The following is a 25120-nucleotide window of genomic DNA, read 5'->3' as shown; positions in this document are numbered from 1 at the left end:
TATCTGTGAAGTTCTATGGAAGAACTACATATAAGAAACCAAACATTTTTCTCCTTCCATTATATCATAGGGCTAAGATATGATTAATATGCCATAGTTTATTGGGATATATTAGCCCATAATTTATGGAGGTATATACAGAATGGTCTACATCTACATCTATAAACAAGAGGAAATAAAAGGTTTTCTGCTTACTCAGAGCAGTGCCTTCTTATCCATAAAGAAAGATTTGAGAATAAGGAATCAACTTCTTGTCTCTTTTTAATATATAGACAGGTCTCAAAGTAGTGTGATTTTCTGCCAGGCCAAAGTACATATTAAAGCTATTACTTTAATGTGTATTAATGTTGGAATAGCTCTGACTGATTCAATCCCAATATTAATTGCAATTCTATTGTTTCAACTTTGTAATACATTTGAATGCTGTGTTAAATTAAAATGTACATCTTCTTCCTGCAGTGTAGCGAGGGATATGGCATAACATATTAAGACTGATCACAATATGAAAAATGCTAGCAAAATACATCCTGGAAACAATTTATAGGAAGCTATACAGGCTTCAGTCATGTTAAAGCAAACTCACAAGTGTGTGCATGTGTATGTGAGCAGGTAGGTAGGATCTCTCACCAGAGGATCTCAATAACAAAATGACAACTTAACTAAAAAATAGTCAAAAGACTTGAATAGACATTTCTACAGAAAGGTACATGAATGCACAATAAGCTCTTGCAAAGGTATTTAACATAATTTTTTATTAGCAAAAGACTAATAAAATACAAAATAAAACTCAAAACCATTCATATCCACTAGAATAACTATAATGATAAAAAAAAAGAACTAGAAAATAACAAATGTTTGCAAAAATGTGGAGAATTTGAAACCCTTGCGTATCACTAGTAGGAATGTAAAATAGTATAGCCCCGTGGAAATCTGTTTGGCAGTTCCTCAAAATATTAAAAATACAGTTAACATATGACACAGCAGTTCTCTTCTTTGGTATATACCCAAAGGAATATTCGTAAAGAAATATGTATACTTGAGTACTCATAACAGCACTATTTATAATAGCTTAAACATGGAAACAACTCAAATTTATATCAGCTAATGAATGGATAAACAAAATGTGGTATATCCATAAAATGAATTTTTTTTTTTGACTGTGAAAAGAAATAAAGTACTGGCATATGCTACAATACGCATGAGCAGGAAGCTCCACTTTTCAAAATTTACGTTATGCCATTTCGCTTTTACGAAAGACCTACATTAGTACCTGCTTTTGCTAACCAGGAGAAATGAGAAAATTTTCACTTTTAAAGAAATGGTAATTGCTTCTTTGCTTTATGGCTATTTAGGCTTATGAAAGTTTTCATAGGAACACTCTATGTTTGGATAGTGGGGAAAACCTGAACCTGAAGACACTGTACTATGGGAAAAAAAGCCAAACACAAAGGCAGTGTATTGTATAATTCTGTTTGTATGACATGTCAAGAATATGGGGGTTTTGAGAGGGTGATGAAAATGTTCCGGAATTAAGATAGCAGTGATATTTGCATAGCATTATACTTAATTGTGCCCTTTATAATGGTTAAAGTGGTGAATTTATGTTATGTGAATTTTATCATACTAATAAAAGGGTCACACATATAAAACCCCACAGAATCACAATAAAGAAACAAAATTGTGCATTCCAAATGAAAACATAATTCACAAAATATAGGTAAGCATGATGCACTCAGCGAGCATCTAAGTGAATTTTCTAACAAGGTGTTTCAAAAGTCATTTTTAATTAGATTTTTGGAACTGGGAAATGTGGTTGTTCATATATCACTAAATCTTGGGAAAGGCAAGAAGGATCATATTCAAATTATAGCAAACACTATCTATGCCCTACTTCATAATTAAAAACTAAGAATCCTGCTTTTTTCCTACATTTTAATTTCAAGCTTATTTTATCACTGTTATTCAAACTTAATTAAATATTTAGATGGCCTATCAACATATGTTAGCTTTTGTTTTATTCCAACTTAAACATATTATAATTTTGAGGTTTCTTGGTCAAAAATTTATATTTTGATAATTATAAAAGCATTATTTTAGTAGATTAAATACACATTTATAGTACATTTATATATAGTTTTAAAGTTTAATAATGTTTATGTTTTTATGACATTATTTCCCATTTTAACTCAAATTCTTTCACCATCTTAATATAAAAATTCTAAAATTTATTTAAAAATTGAAAAAAAATTTAAATACTTTCGGTAATGTATCTAAACTTTGTTTCTTACTTGAATTAAAATGAGCTTTAAGTGTTGAGCTTTATGTATATTTGGAAAATTCTTTCTAAAACTACCTACAAAATACTAAAATCCATAGCTTGCCTCTGAGTAGATTCACCATCGAGGCTTATCTACACATTTTATTTTTCTTGTTTATTTAGTAGAGTTATTATTTAGTTAATGGTGTGATATATGAAAAATGCACTGTATAAATTATAAAGTTTAAAGGTGCTCCTGTTTTCTTTTTTCTTCTTAAACTAATTTAATTTGTTTAAATGTTATGTTATCAAGATAAAGGAGAACAATACTACCTATTCATTTATTTTCTCATCATTTTATGTCTAACATACAAGCAATGGTTCCATTCTTGAACAATACACTTGGGCAAAACATACTTTTTCTGTTCCTTTCATTTTGGTGTGATTGTCTTTTCTAATTAAATAGCCTTTTAAAAGTGACAAAGAACACTTTACATGTTCATTTTTAAATTAATATCTCTTGGTGATTATATTTTAACAAGTCTTTGTTTCTTGACTGTTATATAAAGCTATAACAAACATATATAAATAATTTGTGTGTTTTCTATTTCTTATAGATTCTACAAAGAAATTAAAAGATGTTCTTGAAGAATTCCATGGTAATGGTGTGCTTGCAAAGTATAATCCCGAAGGGGTAAAGTTTCTTTTTTCTTTATATCAGTTTTATATAAGTACTTAGAGAAGGGATTTCTTAATGATTAGTACTTGCAAATATATATACTGTATACTATAGGCCATAACAGAAACAAAATAAAATTCATGATAAAATGATTTTCTGGAAGATAACATTAAATTTTGTACTTACTATTTTTTAATCCAAAAACATTTCGTTAATGAAAGTAACACTTCTATATTTTTTACCTGAAAAAGTATAGATCATCTATAATATAGTTCTAGATTTTTTTTCCTAGAAATCAGGAAACAGGATTAGATAGAAGGCGAGAGAAAGTGGACTGATACTCGTTTTATGACCTACAAATTTAAACCTCAAATGACCATTGATGTGAGGTAGTGAGATTCCTCCTTTCAGGGAATTATTCCCTTTACTGAAGAATAGGTTTTGTGATGGATATAACTGATCAGTTAATTAAAGGACCAGATTTGACAAAAAGAGGAATTTCTTCCCTCTATCTTTCTTTTATCACTTGCCTGTAAGCTTAAGAGTGCCTGAAATTCTTTCCCTGTAAGAACTTAATGTCTCATCGATTGCTTTTGAACACCAAGCTTAAATGAATGCCTTTCCCTTCTTAATTATTTGTTAGATAACCTTCCATTTAATGATAGCTGAGAGATGTTACATTTTAAATGTTTAATGATCATTGCTGTGAGTTCTTTTGCAGCTTCACCAAAGGTAGGTTTACAGGAGTTAAACTGCCCTTTGCAAAAGATTCTTCTGCCCTGGATGTATTATCTAGCCATCCAGAGAGATTCATTTACTGATTAAAATGTGATTTGTTTTTTGTTATCATCGTTATTGTGGTTTTCAATATTTAAAAGAGCACAGTTCTTGGTTATCCTTCAATATTGTACTTCTCTAGAATTCATAGGACTTACACATTTTAGTCAAACCCAATTTCTAGATTCCAACCTTAAAATGTTCATATTGTTTTATAATTTCCTTTTAGTATTTCTAGTAATTAGCTTTTTTATGTCATATTTTTTATTCTGTCTGCATTATGATACATTACTGTACCTTTTAAAACTCTTTAACTTAAGATTTAGTTTTTAAAATAAAGTTAATATTTAGTGCCTACAAATTATGGAGAATATAGGGCAATTTAAAGCCATTCCCATTTTTTATGTATCAAGAAAAAACAAAAACAAAAACAGATATCTGGCCTGCATTTCTCTCACATTTTATTTTCCTGGATGCTGCAGAGTGAGAGAAAAAAATGTTGGCAGATAAATTTGTAGAACTAAAAATCTCAACAACCAAAAAGCAGAATGGGAAAGTTAAAGATGTCAACTTCACTGAATTACTATAAGACACCAAACATAATTAATATTTACATTTCCAATCATGGTTGAAAACATGAATGTTATCCACATACAGAGATGAAACCAGTCTTTTTCTCTCTAAAGACAGCTAATGGCTTTAAATTCAGTTGAAATGTGGTATTATTTGCATAGTAGCCTTTTTTCTTCAAGGAGTTCTTGTATAAAGGACTCACAAGACAGTCTTATTGATATTATATATTTAATGAGGATTATCTGTCACTGTATACTGGATTTATTGAGGTAATTACTAGATTCACTATTAGACACACATATGATGTCAGCGTTTTTAATAATGTAACACCTCTCTATAAATGCACAGATCTGCTCTTGAAATGCATTATTAAAATAATGAACAGTTGAAAAACAAAAAAGTTGGATCTCACTGTGATCCAAAAGCAATTCTAATTTAAGAGTGAAACCATTCTGTAATGTTAATACTGGTATATATTTTCCCTTCGAGAAAAAAAAAATTAAATTTCATATGACTCTTTTAGAACTGATACCTGTTTCACAAAAGTCAATAAGAAATAATTAGGAATGTTTAATGTTGAGAAAGAAATCCTTCAGTCCTAAGATTCTCATCAGTACATGACTCCATCCAGTTTGTAAAAGGTTATACTAATTGCATGAAGGAATTCATAAAAAATTCATAAAGAATCATACTGTCAATTCACATGTGAAGTTCTCTCTATTGACTAGTAAAGTTGAGCCCAAAGTTTTTTGTCATTGGTGACTACTTAATAATACTCAATTATAAAAGAAAAATTAGAAAAGTAATTAATTTAGTCTGATTTTAGAATGAATAACTAATCCTTTATTTTTTAAAATGAACATGGCTTGTATAAGCCATATAAGGTATATTCACAAAGAGAAAACCATCTAAATTTTTCTTAAATTGCTTCTCCTCTTACAAAGTAAAGCTGCTTAAATGCTAGATGCATTATTTTTGTCATTCATCCAAATTACTGAATTTTAAAAGTGCTGTATATGAAATCTTAAGCCAGTGAAAATGTGACCTGTTAGTCTATTGTAATAGAAAGGAAACATTAAGTATAATATAAGTGAGTGATTTATTTTTAATTCCTGTCTTTTAAAGATTATTTCATATTCATTCTTCGAAGAAATAAATAAAGGAATCATAAAATATAAATCTAAGCAATGACTTTAAAGATTCTCTAAGAATAAAACGTTTTAAAAAATGTCGAGATTTCCAAACAAATAAGATTACAGAGTTTTTAAGTAAAGAAACTCATTTAAAGAAAAGTAAAATGACTTTCCCCAAATTAACTAGCTAAGTTCACAACAATAACCATAATTAAAACCTATGTGTCTGGAATCCCATTGTAAGACTGAAGCCCTGTCTTCTTCACTTCATTGATTAGGCCATAGAATGAAAAGGAAGACCTTGAGAGGTGAGTAGAATAAGGGGAAAGGAAAGGTGTTTCAAATAAGCAGTGTCATTCAGTGTGCATGAAATAGTACACTGAATTACATTGCATATGTAACAAGTATGGCATATTCCAGTGCCCATAATTATTACTGACTCATACCTAACAAGGTAAGAGATTCCTATTAGTCTCCATCTAATCTTATGTGAATAATATAAATTGTATGATTACAGCTTGTTTATAGTAGCCATTCAGTCTTAGTGAGGGTATTCATAGTAAAACAGAGTCAGGACATTAAGATATAAATTATTCATGAGTGTAGTGGAATTTTATAATAAGAAATAACCAGTTTGAAATGAATGCCATTAGTGTGTGTGTGTGTGTGTGTGTGTGTGTATCTCCATCCATCCATCCATCCATCCATCCATCCATCCCTGGATTTTAAATTTAATTCTATATTTTCCATTTACATCTAAAGTTATGGGAAGAAATTAGTGGCATATGTATGGAAAGATACTTTTAAAGGTATAGAAAGAGGGTAGGCATATTCTTCTAAAAGAAGGAAATATTAGGAGTGAGGACTAAGTATTCATAATCTAATATATCTTTGTACATACTGTATATTCCCTAATCTCTACAGGGCTTTAATCATACCGTATGTGTTATTCATTGTATTTATAGCATGTCAATTAGACTGTTTGCTTATTACCTTCAAAGATTGATCTAGTTAGCGATTCTCAAATTTTAGCTTGCATCAGAATCACCTGGAGGTCTTCTTAAAACACAGATTTCTGCCTGCTCCCCCACCGTTCTCCTTAGTTTCCATGTTTCTAGGGTGGGATTCAAAAACTTTTATTTCTATCAGTTTCCCAGTTGACTCTGATGCTGCTGTTTTGGAACCACATTTGGAGACCCATGCATCATAGGGTATTTTTAAAATCAATCTGCGAACTTGACCTTTTGGTTAAAATATCAGGGATAATGCAATAATGAGTATAAATTATCTTACATTAATACTTGTATTCTTTCTTTCCTTGCATGCACAGAAACAAGACATTCTTAACCAAGTAAGACAATTTCTTTTCTATTAAAATCTATCTCTCTTCATTCTGATGTGAGCTATACATTTCTCATCTGTATCACTGAGCTATACTTCTGCATCAGTAAGATTTGTATAATATGCAAGATTCTCTATAATACTTATAAAGTTATAATTGATTGTTATCTGTGAAATCAAAGTCTGAAATGGAGGAGTTGATACATTAATGGAATCAAAAAGTGTCCAGACTGTGGGCTTTAGTTTTATAGAGTCTTGAATTAATTTTCTAATTTCACCAAACATAATCAGATTCAGATAAATTATTTATTTAAAGAAAATCCTAATTTATTAATTTACAATAAGAAGTTTAAAATTGCATTTAAATATAATCTATAAGGACTTTTTAAAGTTTGATCTACAGCGCTATTAGAATTTGTGATGGAAATATGGCTAAAAAGCTATTGATTTTTGCCCTTTCAGGGAAAAAAGAGTAACCCATCTTTTCTAGGAAAGTCTATTTTATAAATGAAGTTTTAGGTTCATAGTTAAGTTGGATGTAGAGAACTACAACACATTTTGGGGGTCTCTAAATGGATTGTTCTATTACGTTAGGAATATATCTTACTAATACACATGTGTCGTCTAAAGCTATAACATTGTCTCATTGGACAATACTGGATATGTTTGTACTAGTAGCTCCTTATTCATAGTTTTCCTATTGTTTCAATGATTGCAAGCACTAATTTCATCTCCCAACATGTTGCAGTCAAATTTATTGTATCAGGATGATCTTGACTGACCTAGATAGAGGTCCTACATGTTACAATCTTTGACTGTGATGACTTTTACTAGCTTTCTTCAGAGGATGGCCATCCCTGACCTCCTCTCTGACCTTTGTGGAAATCTACTAGCTCCCCCAATGATAGGCTATATGAGCTTTATGGTATTAGGAGGCAACTCCTCGGAGTGAATGGTTGTTTTTATGAAGCAGGCCTTAGCTATTAAGGGGCATTTGTTTAGCACCTTGATCAACAAACACACCTTTCTGCGCAACCCGCATCCCCACTAGAGACTATCTGAAAACTGATGTCATAGTTAGCCCTGCCTCTTCTTGGGGTCAGCAAAATGAATTCCTTCCTCTCATGCCCCCTTGCTCGGTCTTCCTTCCATATACAATTATTTAGTAGGCAAGCAATTTCAGTATAGATAGAACAGGGAAAGCTGAGAATAGCCTAAGGGAAAAATAATAAAGGCTTGAATATTTGTTGCTTTATTTGTGTTGTGTATCAGTATTCTGTGAGTATAGATTTTCTCTTCTACATTACCTGTTCGTAGATGATTCTTGGCCCATTACATTTTCATAATTCCATGGTGTTCCTTTATCTTTGCCCTTGGTATTCTGCACTATAGTTTTCGTTAATGTGTAGATCACATTTAGACAAGTTGTTTCCATCCCTTAATAAATTGCCTGGGAATTCAAAACCTACATTTTGTATTGCTGCTGGCTACTGTAATATTTTAAATGTCTTTAACAAGGATATTGACACGTATAATTATAAGCAATGATATTGTAAGCTGTAATTGTTCTTCCAAACCTAACTCAAACTTTCCCATTAAGGAAACATCTGGAAAGTATAACAGAGAAAACATGGTTTTAGGAATCCAACTGAACTGAGTTCAAATTCCACATTTGCCATGCATTAGCAGGTCTTGGACAAGTATTTGATCTCTTGTAGCCTCAGTTTGTTCACTTGTAAGATAAGACTGTCAGCCTTATCAAGTTGTTAAAAGGATTAAATTCTATGTAAAATTATTAGTTCTTTGTGTTACATATAGGTATTCCATTGATGTTTAGAGGCAATGGCTGTTGGTCACACTTTAGCGACCAACATGATTTCATACGAATTTCTGGCATATGAAGGTGGAAGTGAGAATCTCTGAGATATATCCGCACCCAGTTCTGTAACCTTGATTTTTTCAGTCTCACTCTTCTCATCTATAAAGGCTGGCCACAACCTAGAATGTTGTCATGGTAGTAGGGTTATTATGTTTGTTTTATGTGCTCCACCTCCCCAAACTACATAAATATCAGGACAGTCCGTTAGCAAGAAATGGAAGTAACATGTTAATCAGTTAATCAATATTTCTGCTTCTCTTCCCTATTACTATCAACACAATTTGTCATCTTCCTCTTCTTATCAAACCTATAATCAGAACACAGTTTTGAAAACACACTACCAAACTGAATAATAAAATGCCTGCTACAAGTCTATTAACCTGATATCGACTATGTACTAATTAGTGTTGAAATGTATAGTAAGTTTCATATCACTATGTGGCTTCAATTTTTATGCCTTGATAGAGAATTGCTGTGGCATAGAATAAAATTATGTCCAACAAACTGAGAAGATATTTACATAAATACTTAAGATTAATTACTTACATCATTTAATAATTAAACTAATTGAAAAGCTTCTTGAAATTTTCTTGTAAATTGCACTGAGGCTCAAATCTCATCATTTACAAAAAATACATTATCTTATACCTATGACAACATTTTGAGTTTATGAATGGACCACCTGCCACATCTTATTCTAAAATGGAAAATTTGATTGACTGCTTCAAGTGGCTGGGCGATAGCTGTCACAGTTGATCTATTCCTCCTCTAACTTTCTGGAAAAAACATATAAAAACTTAAAAATTGTTATTTAAGGTCCATAGTAATAGCTTCTAATTGTTTCTCTACAAATGAGTTTTGAAAATAAGTTTACATAATTTGGAAAATAAATTATTAGCACTTCAGAGTTTAATCCTAACAGCCAACTTTGAAATATGGAATTTAAACACTTTCTATATATTGTTTTTTTTATAACATTTATTAAATAATTTATATAGGAGATAAAAACTAGACTAGAGGAAAAAGTAAAGCTGGGATATTTAGGTGATTTTTTTGCACTTTCTCAAGGACAAGTAGAACAAATACTTTTGGTGTTTGCTACGCCTAAAGTTGATTTTGAGGGTTTGTTTAATGTTTTTTTGGTCTGTGTGTTTTAATCATCAGAAATAGTTTTTTGAGCAGAGCAATGCAAGATACTAGGGGAAAATAAATCTAAAGATTTGGATAGAAAGGATGAGAATGTCTAAGGATTTTAAGTGTTTTTCTTTAATAGGTAAAAATATTATACATAATATCTTTTAAGATCAACAAGTAAAATTTTTCACTTAGAAAAATACTCCAAAGGCAATGTGAACAATAGACTGAGTAGAAGAGAATACCAATTCTGAGTTATTAAAGCAGCACAGTCAAGTGATGAAAACTGGATGACAATGAAGATTATTATGGAGGCCGGGGGCAGATTTAAAGCACATTTGAGATATATGGTCAAACTAAGAGGTTACATTTGGAATGTCAAAGGGTTTTTGATAGACTTGTGAATAGAGATGTTAGTGATAAACCGGTAGCGCATTACCTTCTACTATATATGAATATTAGGAAATCTGTCCATAAAATTATATGTTGATTAACTATAACATAGTGGACTTTGAAGTTAGGTACTAACTAGGAGTTTTTAGACCCGGGGGAATTTTTTTAACTTTCTGAGCCTCAATTTCCTCATCTATAAAATAGGAGTGATAATAGCATCTACTCACTGGGTAATTGTGAAGATAAAAATATAGAATACATATTAATATACTTAGCGTATTTCCTTAAACACAGCGACATTTATATAGTGTTTCCATTATATGCAACAAATATTTTAATCAAATATCTGATAATCATCTTTCCATTTGGTGATAGAACGTATCATTGACTATAAAGATTACAAGGAGAGATTAGAATTTTAAGGAGTTTGGCATAAAACAGCCACCTATCAGAGATAAACATACAGAAAGTGAGAAAAGCATTTGGAACAGAAAGAAGCTATTGGATTACATCTCGATGTATTTACTGCATTTATAAAATACATTAGATATTGCATCTGGTCCTTTGGAAGACATAGAAATGAGCAAGATGATCTTTGCTATCAAAGAGTGTTGAACTAATAAATATATTTTAAAAATTGTTGACAAAATGCTTCAACTCAGGGAATTCTTAAGCCTTAAAAACACTTAGTGGATTCCCTGACTCATTTGGAAAACCTCAGTCCTTTAATCTCTTGCATTGGCTGAGAATTTCCTGGACTTCCACCCCTCAGAGTACTTACACTGGTAGATTTGGGCTGTGATGGATTAAAAAGATCAGAATTCTTTCAAATTCTTAGTTATTTCGTTATCTTTAGTTTCATTGATTTTGTTTTGTTTAATTTGCTGTAATATTAAATATATAGTCATATACTATTACAGTTTAATCTCATTTGAGATTTATTACATAAACGATTTAGCCTTGCTGAGGGCATTTTGTATATATTCTATTTTACAAATCATACCACCTCACATGAATTTTTTTGCTAGACTGCTAACAATAGGTATTTGAATAAAATTTTGCTATTTTTTCTATTTTAGTGTCCATTCTCAAATATATAGTGAGGCTCTATAATGTAAAAGATACTATATTAAACACTATATAATGCAAAGTCATGTTGGATCTTAGTCTAGCAGAAAAGATATACTTGTAAATCTGCCTGTACACATACTTGCATTAAGAGAACTCCCTTTTGAAATTTTCTTTAAATGTGAACATACAATAATTAAGAAATGATACTATTAATGAAAATTATATATGCATAGTTCAAGAAATTTTATTGGGTTTTGTTTTTCAAGGAGAATAACTTTAGAGAATTTATATGTGTGCTTCGGTAACAGCTTACACCTGTCCTAGTCATAGCACTGAAAAATAGACAAGATAGTGTCATAATAGATTCAAACAGATGCTAACTGAAGTGCAAAACTTAGTTGGATACAGATCCTTGATTATAAGATATACTGAATATCATGATAAAAACATTCTGTTTAAAATTCTTCCAATCCATCATTTGCATTTTGTAATTATATACTAAAATAACTGGGAGTAACACTATTTGTTATTCTTGCTATTTAACATCCTTTACTAAAAAATACATGTCTAATTTTCTCTCTACTGAGTCTTAATAATTGTTAGTCTTAGGTAAAGCTACAATTAATGGGGTATTTGCCTCCGACGTGGTAAACAATTTTTTATTTTCCAGAAGTAATTTTTAAAAATTCCAGATTTTCACAATTTTTATTCTTCCTCTATAGAGGGTGTTTCTCCATGGCAGTTTTAGGGGACTATCAAGCAGCTCTCAAGTAATGAACAATCAATTATAGGACAAGATAAATATAAGAAATGAGACATTTAAAAATGAAAGTATTTCATATCACAAATGTGTATTTGAAATCTCAGAAAGTTAGCCATGTTCTTTTGCCCAGTAGCTAACATAGTATTATGGTCTGCATACTAGGTACTCAATCAGCACTTGTTAAGAAATGAGTTAAAGTCAATTATTTGTTCATGGTTTTGTCTAGCTAATCTATAATAGTTCGGTGATTCATTTTTGTCTTTTAAAGACCATTTATTAATTAACAAGATCATGTGGCCATAATAATATTCCTTTACATCAAACAAAAGATAGTCTAAGTTCACTTTTCACATTTTCAAACTTGTATACATAGCTAATTAATAAATATCTCAAATCATGTGATTTCCTCTGCACACCCTCCAATGACTCTTCCTCTCACTCTACCCTCAAGTCATAACTATTGATGGTCTGATAACCGTCATTATCTACCCCAGTCTACACACCACCAAAGATCATGTCTTTGACAGTATCTCCTACTGTTCCAGTCCTCCCTTACTCATGCTCCAGTCTCCTGCTTCTCCTCACTGGCTCCTTTAGAAATTCCTCTAAAACAGGAGCATCTTTATACCTCAGGGCATTTGCCCTACCTGTTTTGGCTATCTGGAATGCTCTTTCTCCAAATATGTACAAAGCTCTCTCCCACATTTCAAATCTTTATTCAAAGAATGTTTTCTCATTTTCTGATGATCAGAGTTAAAACTGCAAGCAGCCCTCCCCCAAGTATATAAACCTCTGTCTTCTTTATTTTTCCTACAACACTGTTGTTTTCTTATCCCCTTTATTTGTAGATAAACCCCTGATGGGAAGGACTTTTGCATGTTCCGGTAACATCTTTATTCAAACACCCAGAGCAGAACCTAGTGCAAAGTGGGTGCACAGTGAATATTTGCTGAGTACAAGAAAATCTCCATCCATCGTGAGACTGCCAAAATAAAATAATGATAACATGACGACATTTATTTTCACTCACTTTGAATCTATTTGGATGAGTAGTAGTGCCATTTATTTAGTATTAATAGAGATTTAAAAACAAAGGGTCCAGATGGTCAGATATAATGAAAAGCATATAGAAATGTGTTTTGAATTTGTGCCAATTTGGCAACAACATCTGAGCAGCTTCATCAGTCTGTATTCTTTACAGATTTTCTGTGTTATCTCCCTAAATAGTCTATGGATGCTACTTACAGAAGAAAAAAATGAAAAAGCAGTTTTCAAAATTTTAAAAATTGTTTGGTGTATGTGTTTCTGAGCTTATAGCCAATTCAATTAAGTGTGACCCACTTTTTTCATTAGTGTTTCCGTCGATACGCATATAAATGATCTCATTCTATTTAAAGGTCATGATCTTCAAAAATCAGTTTGAATGCTGCTTCATAACAGCAGTAAAAAAAATACAATACCTAAATTTGGAAATGTTCTATTAAATCATGAGATACAGAAAATATATAGATTGAGGACAGTATCTATTCACTTACAGAAATGTTTGATATTTTAAACAGCATAGAATTTTAGAAGAGATTTGAAATCTTTTACTAATAAGAAAAGGAGGAGATGGGTTAACTAGGAAAGACATTAAAGAATAATTCCTCAATGAATTGGACACTGAAGCTGCTAATATTTTTAACTTTAAAGAAGTTTGAGTTTTGCAACATTGTAAATGGTGTGTAATGACAGGAAATGTAGGAGAAAGGAAATTTGCTCCCACTGACACTGTAAAGATTTTGAAGAAAGTTTATATCATCAGTAAAACTTCAGTGGTAAATAGGATGAAATCGTCTGATAGAAATCATTTAAGAAATAAGGAAATTTTTATTCTTCTTATGTCTGTAGTAGGCTTTTATTTTTAAAAGTAAGACAATCTGTTTTTAAATGCTTGCTTTCTGAAAGCAGTAATTTGCCATATTGCCTGATACAGAACAATTATAGCAAATATCTAAGATCCGAAAAATTGCAAGTTTGATTTGGGAAGGTAAAGTGAATTTTTCAGTTTTCTGGAACAATAAAGAACAGAGCAGATTAAGATAATAAAAAATCTAACTGACCACAAACCATTGCTTCCTTTTATTTATTTATTTATTTATTTTTATTTTGCATACTAAATGCCCAAGGGTACATTAAGTACTCTTTATATCAATTTACATCAATTTTATATTACATTTAAGCAATAACCCTGAATAGTTGATTTTATATGGAGAAAAGGCTTAAAGCTTTCAGAGAATAAAACTAAGCGGTTTTTTACTTACAGAGCAAGGGAGTGCTATGTCATGAGAAAGTTAAGAAAGTTTTCTTGATAACCGCAAAAAAAAAAAAAAAGGGACTGAGTTATTTTTATTAAGAGGGGTGCCATACCTGCTCATCATCATACAGCAAGAAGGTGTTGGATCCGAGAGTTGATCCAGGTAGTGTAGCCTGACTTAAAAACTATGCTCCTACCATCTGTTGTTCCTGAGAGATTGCTGATGCCAAAAGGCTTGGAGTACAGAAGGAAGAGGAACTATATACAACCTTGCTTCTAACCACAACGCCTATGTATATGTTCATCAAATAAACTTCCTATAACTTTGCAGTACAATTAACTCCTTGTTACCTGTGGATTTTTATACATGTTGAAAAATTATAGATATATCTCTCAGTGTTAGTGACCCATCCAACTGAAAGTGGATTGCTTCTCTTTCACCAGGACGTCTCTCAGGAGCCAGCAGTAAGGATAGGTGCCCCTGCTCAGGAAAACATTTGTATGCCGCAGTCTAGCTGATAGCCTTATCTGCATATTTTAAAACCTTAGCTTTATTCACTGTGGCAAAATGCATTTTGAAAGTACTCCTGTTATTTGAGGCTGTTCTTATATTTTTAATATTTTTCATAGTTTTTAGGTATGTGGTTCCATTCATAAGTGGAATTTGCAATAATCTGTGGTAGTGATGATCTATTAAATATAGAATAAAATGAAGTCTTTTTATTGCCACAAATATAAACATCTGAATTGCCCATCTGAGAATGGATAAGAAAAGCAGACTAAACTAAACTGAGAATATCACATAAAGGTATAGACAGAATCTTGGAACCATTAGTAAACAGTGAAGTTTTTTTTTTTATTATTGCTTTGAGATTAGATGAGGAACAAAAGTGTACATAGTACATATACTTAATTGGCACATGATCTGATCAACAAAAATTTACTTTCTCTAATGATGTCCTTATATGTCATATTACATTTCAAGTTTATTCAAAATAATAAAATTCATTATTACCTACCACCTGACCTCAATATTACATATGAAAAACAGACTTTTAACCCAAAATATCAGTTTAAGGAATTACTTTTATGTTCATCTGCCAGGAGTTTGAACAAAATTAAGAACATCAGTCTGCCAAATATTTGTGCATGTGGGTTTCCTATTTTTAATTTAATCTCAGTTACATTAAACTGGATGAGGAAAAAAAATACCCTTCAAATGCTTCCTTTGAGGCCTATTGTCCCTGTACTCTCTTGATCTGGACATATGTGGCTTTATTCCAGCTTCTTTGTAGTTCTCCCTGTCTCTTCAAATGGCCTACTAGATAGGACCCTATACAACTTCACTGGCCTTCTCTTCCGTGTGGTCTGCATCTATTTCAAAATATGCACTGTTGTCCTTGAAGTCACAGAGACTGTTGGCCAAGCCTAATACAGTACCATTCACTTGCCTTTGCCCTAATTTCCCAGGAGAAATTCAGTTCCTGGCCCCTTGTCTTCCCTTGCTTGGAGAAAGCAAGCTCTCTGGGTAGCTCATGTAAAATCTTATTAGCTTGAGAATAGAAAGTGGCTGCTGTCACCATTTCCCCAAGAGGATGTGGAAACTCGTAACGTGACAATGGTTCTCTCAAAAGAAATGTTCACTCTTTTATAGTCCTGCAGTGAATAAGATTGGACAAGAATCTTGAAATAGGTTTCTTTGAAAGTCTGCATAGCAAGTTTTAGAATTTCACTTTGGAACTTTCATCTGCTGATCTTGGTGTTAGGGTGAAACTTGAACGTTAACTACTATTTCCTATTGTTAAAACAGTATTTATCATGAGAAACAAAGAAAGTAGATAAGAGAAATACCTTTCTTTGGAGTCTTCATGGTTCTGCATTGGCATGTTCACTTTAATGGTCTGATTTAATCGTTACAGCAAATGTGTGTGATTAGGAGTATTATTCCCAATTTACAGAGAAGGAAACTAAGTTTCAAAGAGTACATTTTTAAGGTCATACAGAACTGTCTGGTGGAAGGCTTCTGTTTTTCCTGCTACACCACCGCAGGTAAGACATGCATCTAATTACCAGTGTCAGCCTAGAACTGCCCGATCTGTTTTTAGTCACTTACCTTTTGTAGATTTAAATATAAAAATGAGGTCATTTCTATTGGTAATGATTTTGAACATAGCATAATAACATCTTAACATTGGCCAAGTCTTTAAATATAATTTTTTTTTTCAGACAATAGATTTCGAAGGTTTCAAGCTATTTATGAAGACATTCCTGGAAGCTGAGCTTCCCGATGATTTCACAGCACACCTATTCATGTCATTTAGCAACAAGTTTCCTCATTCTAGTCCAATGGTAAAAAGTAAGCCTGCTCTCCTTTCGGGTGGTAAGTTGAATTATTTACTTTAAAAATCTATATTCAGTAAAAACCTCAAAGGGAAAATCAATATCAAGTTCTTTATAAGAGAAGAGCTGATTTGCTTAAAATTCACCTTTGTTATAAGATTTATACTTTCATACTAAGATTCTGTAAAGTATTTAAAATGTCCCCAAAATAATAAATCCTAAACATTAGTTAAAATATACTTTATCTTTATCCATTGCTTGTCATTTATTGTCTTAGAAGTCTATGTTTAGGTAATAATTTTAAGGGATACTTTCATCAAATATAGAAAAATGGTCTTTTAAATGATTGTATTATATATATATATATATATATATATATATATATATATATATATAAAATATATATATCTCTCCACAAAGCAGTTATGTCTAGAAAACATTTAATGTCAATTGTGGGAAATATCAATATACTTTCACATTTTTATATTTGTAACATGAGAAAAGTGTTTTGATTTTTCTCTTGGATACTTAATTAAATTTTTGTCACCATAGCAGGTGATTAGAGCTTTCATTATGTGTAGCTCTTTAGAGATGACTAATACATTAATTGTCTGTTGCTAATTATGTCAGTTGCCATCCATTCAGGAAAAGTAGAAATCTATGTGAGATAGGAAATTGGTTAAACAGTATTGGAAAGCTGGAAAAGCAGACAAGCATTGAGATAATGCAGAGATTGAAGCACATGATGGCCGTAGTTTGGAATAATCGAAACCCAGAAGCTTAAAGGAAGGTCCTCTTTGAGCTGAGCTGCAGAGTTCTGAGAGATGGAGTGTTGACTGGCAGATCTTGCCCTTAGATGTCTGTGAAAGGGATATTTCCTGGCTGATGTTGGTAGCTCAGGAGCTCATGGAAAGGCCTGCACCTTGGATATCGACCCTTTCAAAGAATCACCATGGTCTGTGCAGGACCCTGTCACTGGAGCTCACAGTGCCTTTCTTGGTGTGGAATAAGCTGGAGACTAGAGCCTATTGCTCCTGCAGCCATGTGCTGCAAGGGTTAAATGCTGGAGAAATCCAACAGGAAGTGCGGGCAGACTAGCAGAAACTAGTCCCTTGTCTTTCCTTCCTTCTAATGTCTCTGTATTACCCCCTTGAATCTCATAGGTTTCTAGCTGGCAAGGGAGAAATGTGGTCTCTAGCAGTGTTTCTCAAACTCTTTGATCTCAGGGCTTTTTTGGGACCTTAAAAATTTTTGAGGACCCCAAAAAGCTTTTGTTTATGTGGGTGACCTCTATTGCTATTTGCCATATTAGAGATGAGACATTTTAAAAATAATAATGAGCAACTCATTACATGTTAACAAGAATAACATATCTTCATGGGAATGACTTTTTAAAACATATTTTGAGAAGAGTGGCATTTTTTTTATTACTATGTCTTGATGTCTGGCTTCATGGAACAAATCTATGTCTTCCTGCTTCCGTGTTGCCATATGCCATGTAGCTTCTTGGAAACACCGCTATGTACTCATAAGAGTATGAGAGTGAAAAAAGCAAACGATATCTCAGAATCATTGTTGAACATGTTTTGACTTTACAAATCCCCTGAAAAGGGCCTAGAGAATCCCAGGGGAGCCACTGGTCCAGAAATTTCCGGCTCGAGCATCACAAAGTAGAATATCAAAGTGTGTGTAAAGCAGTGAGAGGAAGTTCAGTAACTGGCACTCTGGTAAATAAAAATTTAAAACCTATAATTGAGAAATAGGTGGTTCAGGCATAAAGAAAACAGGCAATTTGATGAAAAGTCCACATTATTAAGCCTTATGTCGTGCTGCCTCCCCCTTCTGTTAATGAAATATATTTTCCCTAGAGCAATGAGATGATGGTCCAAGCTAGTTTTAAAACAAGTATACACCGTCTTCCACAGAATATATTTGATCCCTTCAAATTATATAACAATTAGTATTTATCCTTATCTTTAACCATACAATATTTTTAGTTTTTAAAACAATTCCTCTCATGAATTGATTGAGAGGACTCACATTTGCTGTTCTTCTCTGAATGAGATCCATTTGATGTGTCCTTAAAGTGTGATGTCAGAGCTTACCAGTGTTCATGGCTGATCATTTTAAAATGGGACAATTGCTTACGGTGATCTAGAAATTAAAGCTTCCTACTTCTCCATTTCATGCTTTAAATGGACTGCACATACCTTAGATCGAATAAAATAACAACAGTGTTCCTTATTTAATTTTACATGAAGTGATACTGGCTTTGGGTTTTGAGAATGGAAAGGGGGAAACATTTTTTGATATGTTTACGGTCTGAATAATTTAATGTCAGAAAGGATAGAAAACATAAATTACTTAGTGTTCCCAGAAATTCAAATCTCAAACCTCCTTTTTATTCAAATAACATATAGAACTGCATAAGAAATGCCATATTTATAAGGAATAGAAATCAAATCAGGTTTCAAGATAGAAAAAATAATAAGGAAAAATAGCTCATACTTCATTTGGGACAATCACATATTCTGCACAGACCTACTTGAAAGGAATTGTAGGAGAGGCTGTGTAACCTTTATGTAGCAATAATAAACTGTGATTCCTTTTCAAAACTTGGCCTCCTTATTTAAAAACATAAGTGCATAGTGTTCTTTGTAGGATTGTTTCTAATCCTGCATACTTTTCAGACTTAACCTTTGCTGTTTTTTTTCTTCTGGGTAATATGAAACACTAGACAACAATAGACTTTTCCAGGCTTGGGGTATCCTTGACTTAGAAACTGAAAAATACATGTATTTTTATTTCTACAACATTGCTTTGCAATAATCTAAGTCATCTACATAAGATATATTTGTGGTTGGAAATCATGAATAACTTTTGAATAGAGAAGTGCTATAATCTGCTCTGTTTATCCCCTTTTACGGTTCACCATATTTTACTTCCACAGCACTATTGGGAATATGATAGCTATTCTTGACTCTGTATATCAACTGAATAATAAAACCTTCTCAATAAAAACTAAAACTAGAAATGAAAAACAAGCTCTTCTTGTTAATGAATTATAATCAAGTATGGTAAGAGTGAAAAAATAGTTTTTATAGAATAAAAAATTTAAATAATTATAAATGGGTATGAAGTTTGTGTGTGTAGATGTGTTAAGCTTGTAATACCTAATGATCCATCTGGCATTTTGTGTAGTGGATGATTTATTTTTTGGAACATTTTATTCCAATGTAAGTGTGTCTTATCACCTACTTAAATATAAGGTGATTACTTCTACTGTTCCTATGTTGGACTTTTAATATTTAAAGATATTTCTAATGTACCATCTTTCTCATAATCTCTTCTTATTCATTGTAAATGTCAGTTTCTTAATTTCTCACCTATCTCTGCTAGCCTAATGACCAACTTCTTATCCTACCTTTACTCCTAAAATCTATCACTTGAACTACTCTCTTTGCAGAATTGTTCATTCATTTAGAAACTTCATTTTTCTGCAAGTGGCTTATAAACTCTTAACGATGACTCTATATTGTGATCTTATATTTCAGTTCCTATAACTTGAACACTGAGCATAACCAGGGAGAAATTTCATAAAGATGCAGAATGTTGCCACTACAAGTTCCTAACACCTAGTATTAACATGGCTTTAACAACATTTCAGTTAAAAAAAAAAATCTATTATAAAATGTATTTATTCTTGATATTTTCAGCTAAATCAATTAAGTTAAACTTTTAAAAGCTTTTTTAGTTTATTCACATCTTTCCTCTTTCTTAACAGATGACATTTTTTCACATCATACAAAAATGCCTCAATTATTCCCTATACAGCCCAGAAGATTTACTTCAGCTCACAGAATATTAGCTATATTCCTGATGGAGACCTTCATCTGGATGTCCCATAAGGAGTCAAATTAGATATGTCCGAAAGTCAAATAATTATATGCTACCCAAACCTGCTTCTATTCCTGTCTTCTCTGTTGGTGAATGGAGCCCAAGAATCTAATAATTTTCCTACTCTAAAATTTTTGTATTCTTCCTGCTCTACAGTGCCTCATGTTTCGCTAATTACAAAAGGCTTTCTATTATTCACGATAACTTCTCACCTTCTGCCAGTGTCAGTTTGATTCATCATTGTTTGTATTATAGACCGTCAATTAGCATGGCTCCCAGTGGGCCCTGACTTTTCATCTCCAAAATGTTATTTCTCACACAGAAGCTTAATTATATTAAATATATTACTCCAGGGTTTCCAAGTTTCAGGTCTTTACTGTCATCTCATGGAATGTTTTTTAAACTTTTATTTCAAACTTTTTTTTAAAACCAGTTAAAGCAGAGTTTCTTTGGTGAAGGGAAGGGGTGCAGGGGAGATATGAGTACAGGAGTCCTAGTCGCTCTGCCTTTCCCCCTCTTTTTGAGGCACCCCCTTCTGAAGTGCCCTTAATGAGACCACAGGTCCTGAGCAGGGCCATGAAGAAGATGATAACATCTGAGTTCCACAGAATTAAGCCCAATGCCTTATAGTTTGTAGAGTCTGCCTGTGGTCCAAAATTCTGTCTCCTTACCCCATGTACTCCTGATGCTTTTCCTATCTAACTGTTTGCTGAGACTTAAAAAGGCTCTGCTTATTTAGAACTCTGTACTTTCCTGAATGAAGTTTCCTTTCCCCTTTTAACAAAACCCAACTATTTCAAGCCTCAGCTAATGCTTTACTCTAATTCATTAGTATATGCAATGACGAATGCCAGGAATGCAATGATCAGTAAGATGTGATACTAGAATGTCCAACTGGGAAGCAACCCCTGGATCCCTTGTAAAAGTCACAGCATCTGCCTCTTATGGAATAGCTGCTTCCACCTTGCCCCTCCCCAACTCCCAGGTGCCAACTCAGTACAAACTGGGAATTAATTACCTTTAGCTAAATTATCTTTCTTTTCATATAGGGTAGAAATTAATAGCAGTTATTAGTAACTGTTACTTTATCTAAAAATATAGTAATTAAAAGAGAATATACTATGATTTATTACTGGTTCAGACACCAATACTATATATTCCTGTTGAGCTCTGCAATGTCCAAAATATTAATTCTGTAATAATAAATGTCCATTTTTAGCCATGAATCAGAGTAAGATTTTTTGTCATTTTTAAAAATTTTTATATTTATATTTTTTAAAATTATAGTTATATACGATATTATATTAGTTTCAGTTATTACTTCTTATTAGTTGCTTTACAGAGCAGAAAGAGAAGATTTTCCTAGCACCCTTTACATCAAATCATGTAGTGAACTGACCCGTTTTGCCATTCAGTTATTCATTTTATTAATTCATTGATTCATGCATCCAACAATCCATTTTTAAAAACACATTATGTGCCAGGCATTCTACAGGAAAGCTGCGAGTTCTTTAGAGCCAAGCAAATTAAGTGGTTGGATATATTACAATCAAATAAATTCTGTGATATATTTATCAGGATCACATGACTAAGACTTTAACCATAAACCGAAATTATCCAGGTTAAATAGAGGTTGGGAAAGGAACCAAAGGGAATTTCAAGTAAAGAAGACAATGTTTACATTTCAGTTCAAATATAAACATGTCTCATCAAAGGATAGTTCATGAGTTGTAAGACATTCAGTATTTACTCATTCAAAAATATTTATCAATCACTTATAGTGTGCCACATATTATTAAAATCTCTGGGAATATGTCATATGTCAGTGAGCAAATTGGAACTCTTCTCACCCTATAGTTAATTACATTCTAGTAGGGAGAGAAAGACTGTTAAATAAGTACAAATGTGTTAGCATGTCAGATGATATTACTGCTACTGGCAAAAATGAATCATATAGAAAGCATGGGTTTAAGCTGAGGATGACTAGGAGTCCTGGGCTTCTCATGACTGACAGAAACTGAGATAAGGGTTATGAAATGATTATTTATATTTGATGGTCCCAGAGCAGATGGTAGTTGTAACCTTAGAAATACTGGACACAGCCTGGGTCGGGGTGGGGAGGGGCAGCCCTGGCAGGATCAGAGTCCCAGTGGCCTTAGGAGGTTGGAGGAAGGTAGAGTTACTGTGAACACTGAGAGACCTGGGTCTGTGCCCCGGCTAAATTGGACCCGGTAGATGCAATGGCTGGAGGAGGATGGCTGGAGAAGAGGCAAGAGAGGTAGCCAAGGCCATATGGTAAAGAGTTTTGTCTGTGATGCTAAGTTTTGAATTTTATCCGGAAGAAATTGGAAAGCCATTATAGGATTTTTAGCCAGAAGATGATCGCACTGCCAGTGGTGTTGAGACAATCATGAAACAGATTGAGGCTGAAGGTATAAAGGAGTCCAGAAAATATGTAGAATTGAGAAAAATAGCAACTCTTAAAAAGTTCATGTACCTTTTCTTGGTCCCCTCTCATTCATCGTCCATCAGATGTAGCCATGGTTAAATGATTTGTGCTGATAAACTATACGATCATTAGTGAAATTTAGCCATTTTCATGTTTTCTGTACAATCAGAGAGTCACAAGTACTTCTTTTAGGTAGAAAAGGAGAAATAATTTCTTTTTGTCCATAAAGAACTTAATCAAATTAAGAACAGAAAACTGCACAATGAAAATGAGGTACTTGAGCCTTTGGGAAAACATTCTTTTGCCAAATGACTTTACTGAATGTTCTTGCCAAAAGAGACACTTCATTAATTGTGCTGAGAAGAAACTATTACTCTTATCAGGACCGTCTTGAGGATATTAAAAATGTCCATGCGTGCGTGTGTGTGTGTGTGTACATGTGTGTGTATGTGTACTTTTTTACTGTAGGTACCTTTATCGTTCTTTTGTTTCTAAACAAAAGAGTGTTTTTAAGGAGATTTGGTTTAATAAAAATATACTATGTTTTAAGAATTATCAATAAGCTACTTCAGTTTCCACAATGCTAAAAAGGACAGATAAGTTTCTGAAAAACACAGACTCAACAGAGTGCCAGGCTTACATGACTATTAGATAGGAAAATTTTTGGCACTTAGTGGGCATTTAAAATATATTTGTAAATTTTTGGCACTTAGTGGGCATTTAAAATATATTTGTACATTTGTAATGTACATTTGTACATTTAAAATATATTTGTCGATGCAATTTTACCGTTGATAATAATGATTCTATGTAGTCTGTGCAGCTTCCATACCTCCATACAAATTCTCTAGAAATAAAGATAAAAGAATTTCTATCTATTGATCGATTTGGATTTATTTATATCAACCATAACTTTCTTATGACTCCATAGTACCAAATTCACACTTCTAATCATTATTAGTAGTAATGCACAAATTATTTTACTCTACTAAATCTTCTATTGTGAAACTCTAAAAACTCTTCACTGAAACTGGAGAAAGCCCCACAACTTCAAGTACCAATTCATAATAAAATTACTGTCATAAAGGAAAAGTTCCTTTATAATTTCTCCTTTAATTATTATATGGCTTTTAATATGTTGGATTTGATTATACAGGTTTCTTTCTGAATATTCTAAATAAAATTTTGATGTTCAAATTTTCTATATATTCACTCTTAGATTTATTCACACTGAATAAGGAGTTTTTATAGTTTAAATTACATCTTAACAATTACATATAACAAATAATAGTGTTAAGATCATTGCACTGTCATGTTCACAAATTTTTTTTACAGTTTTTGAGATACTAATAAAGGAAAATATAGTATTAATGGTATTCGATACCTTACAGTGTCCCAAAGTAATCCTAACATCATTGAGTTTGTGATATGCCCTTAAAATGCCTAGTAGTACTCAGGAAATATGCAGTAGTATTGAGCATTTGCTGTGATCCACTAGAATGGTTGCTGTATAAAAATGGGACTTTTCAACTGCTTTCTTTATTGCTTTATCCCTAAGCCTAGAACCTGGTTTTATTTGACTAATATTAAAGGTCCTTAATATTTATTCATTTTTATGTTTATAAAGGGCATGCTAGTTGTATAGCTATTGGAAAAAAAAAAAAAACAGATGAGCAAAAAGAAAAGTCATTCATAATTCTTATCCCTATAAGGAAATACTGGTAAAATCTAGTAAATATGTATATGTGTATGTGTATGTTTATGCAGGCAAACACTCATGGACACACACTTCTCACAAACATGTATCACAATGGATGGCCCAAGAAATGGTCTGAATGGAAGATCAACATTTAGAGCCCTCAGACTTGGCTAGGATTTGTAATTTCCTTCCAAAGGTTTATGAAATAATCAATGCATGCACTCTTAAGGGTCTTGAAAACCAGACTCATAAAACAGAAGGTCATTTATGGAGAGGCAGAAGACGGATTCCTCTGATTTATTTTTCTCACCCTAGCTCCACAAATTATCCTGAAAGCATGAAATCCCAGTTCAGACCGCCTTTTGAATTGCGGCTGCACTGCTAGCCTTTGTCTCTGTTTGGCAGAACATAAGATGGAGATAAGTGCATCTATCTTACT

At 32.5% G+C, this 25120-nt stretch overlaps 1 protein-coding gene across 4 annotated transcripts in view; it reads left to right on the top strand.

Moving 5' to 3' along the window:
- The window catches only part of DGKB (diacylglycerol kinase beta), a 583166-nt gene that overhangs the window by 113399 nt on the left and 444647 nt on the right, over positions 1 to 25120 (top strand). For 3 of the 4 annotated variants that reach the window (XM_036230387.1, XM_036230386.1, XM_036230385.1), the window contains 3 exons: positions 2875 to 2951; positions 6750 to 6770; positions 16523 to 16676. In XM_036230387.1, the coding sequence (XP_036086280.1) occupies positions 2875 to 2951; positions 6750 to 6770; positions 16523 to 16676 (252 nt within the window). The remainder of the gene's footprint in view (positions 1 to 2874; positions 2952 to 6749; positions 6771 to 16522; positions 16677 to 25120) is intronic. The other variant, XM_036230388.1, reaches the window with a different exon arrangement.

The sequence above is a fragment of the Rousettus aegyptiacus genome, unplaced genomic scaffold, assembly GCF_014176215.1.
Source record: "Rousettus aegyptiacus isolate mRouAeg1 unplaced genomic scaffold, mRouAeg1.p scaffold_m13_p_13, whole genome shotgun sequence".
NCBI classification, from domain to species: domain Eukaryota; kingdom Metazoa; phylum Chordata; class Mammalia; order Chiroptera; family Pteropodidae; genus Rousettus; species Rousettus aegyptiacus.
This window is presented reverse-complemented; position numbering and strand designations above follow the sequence as displayed.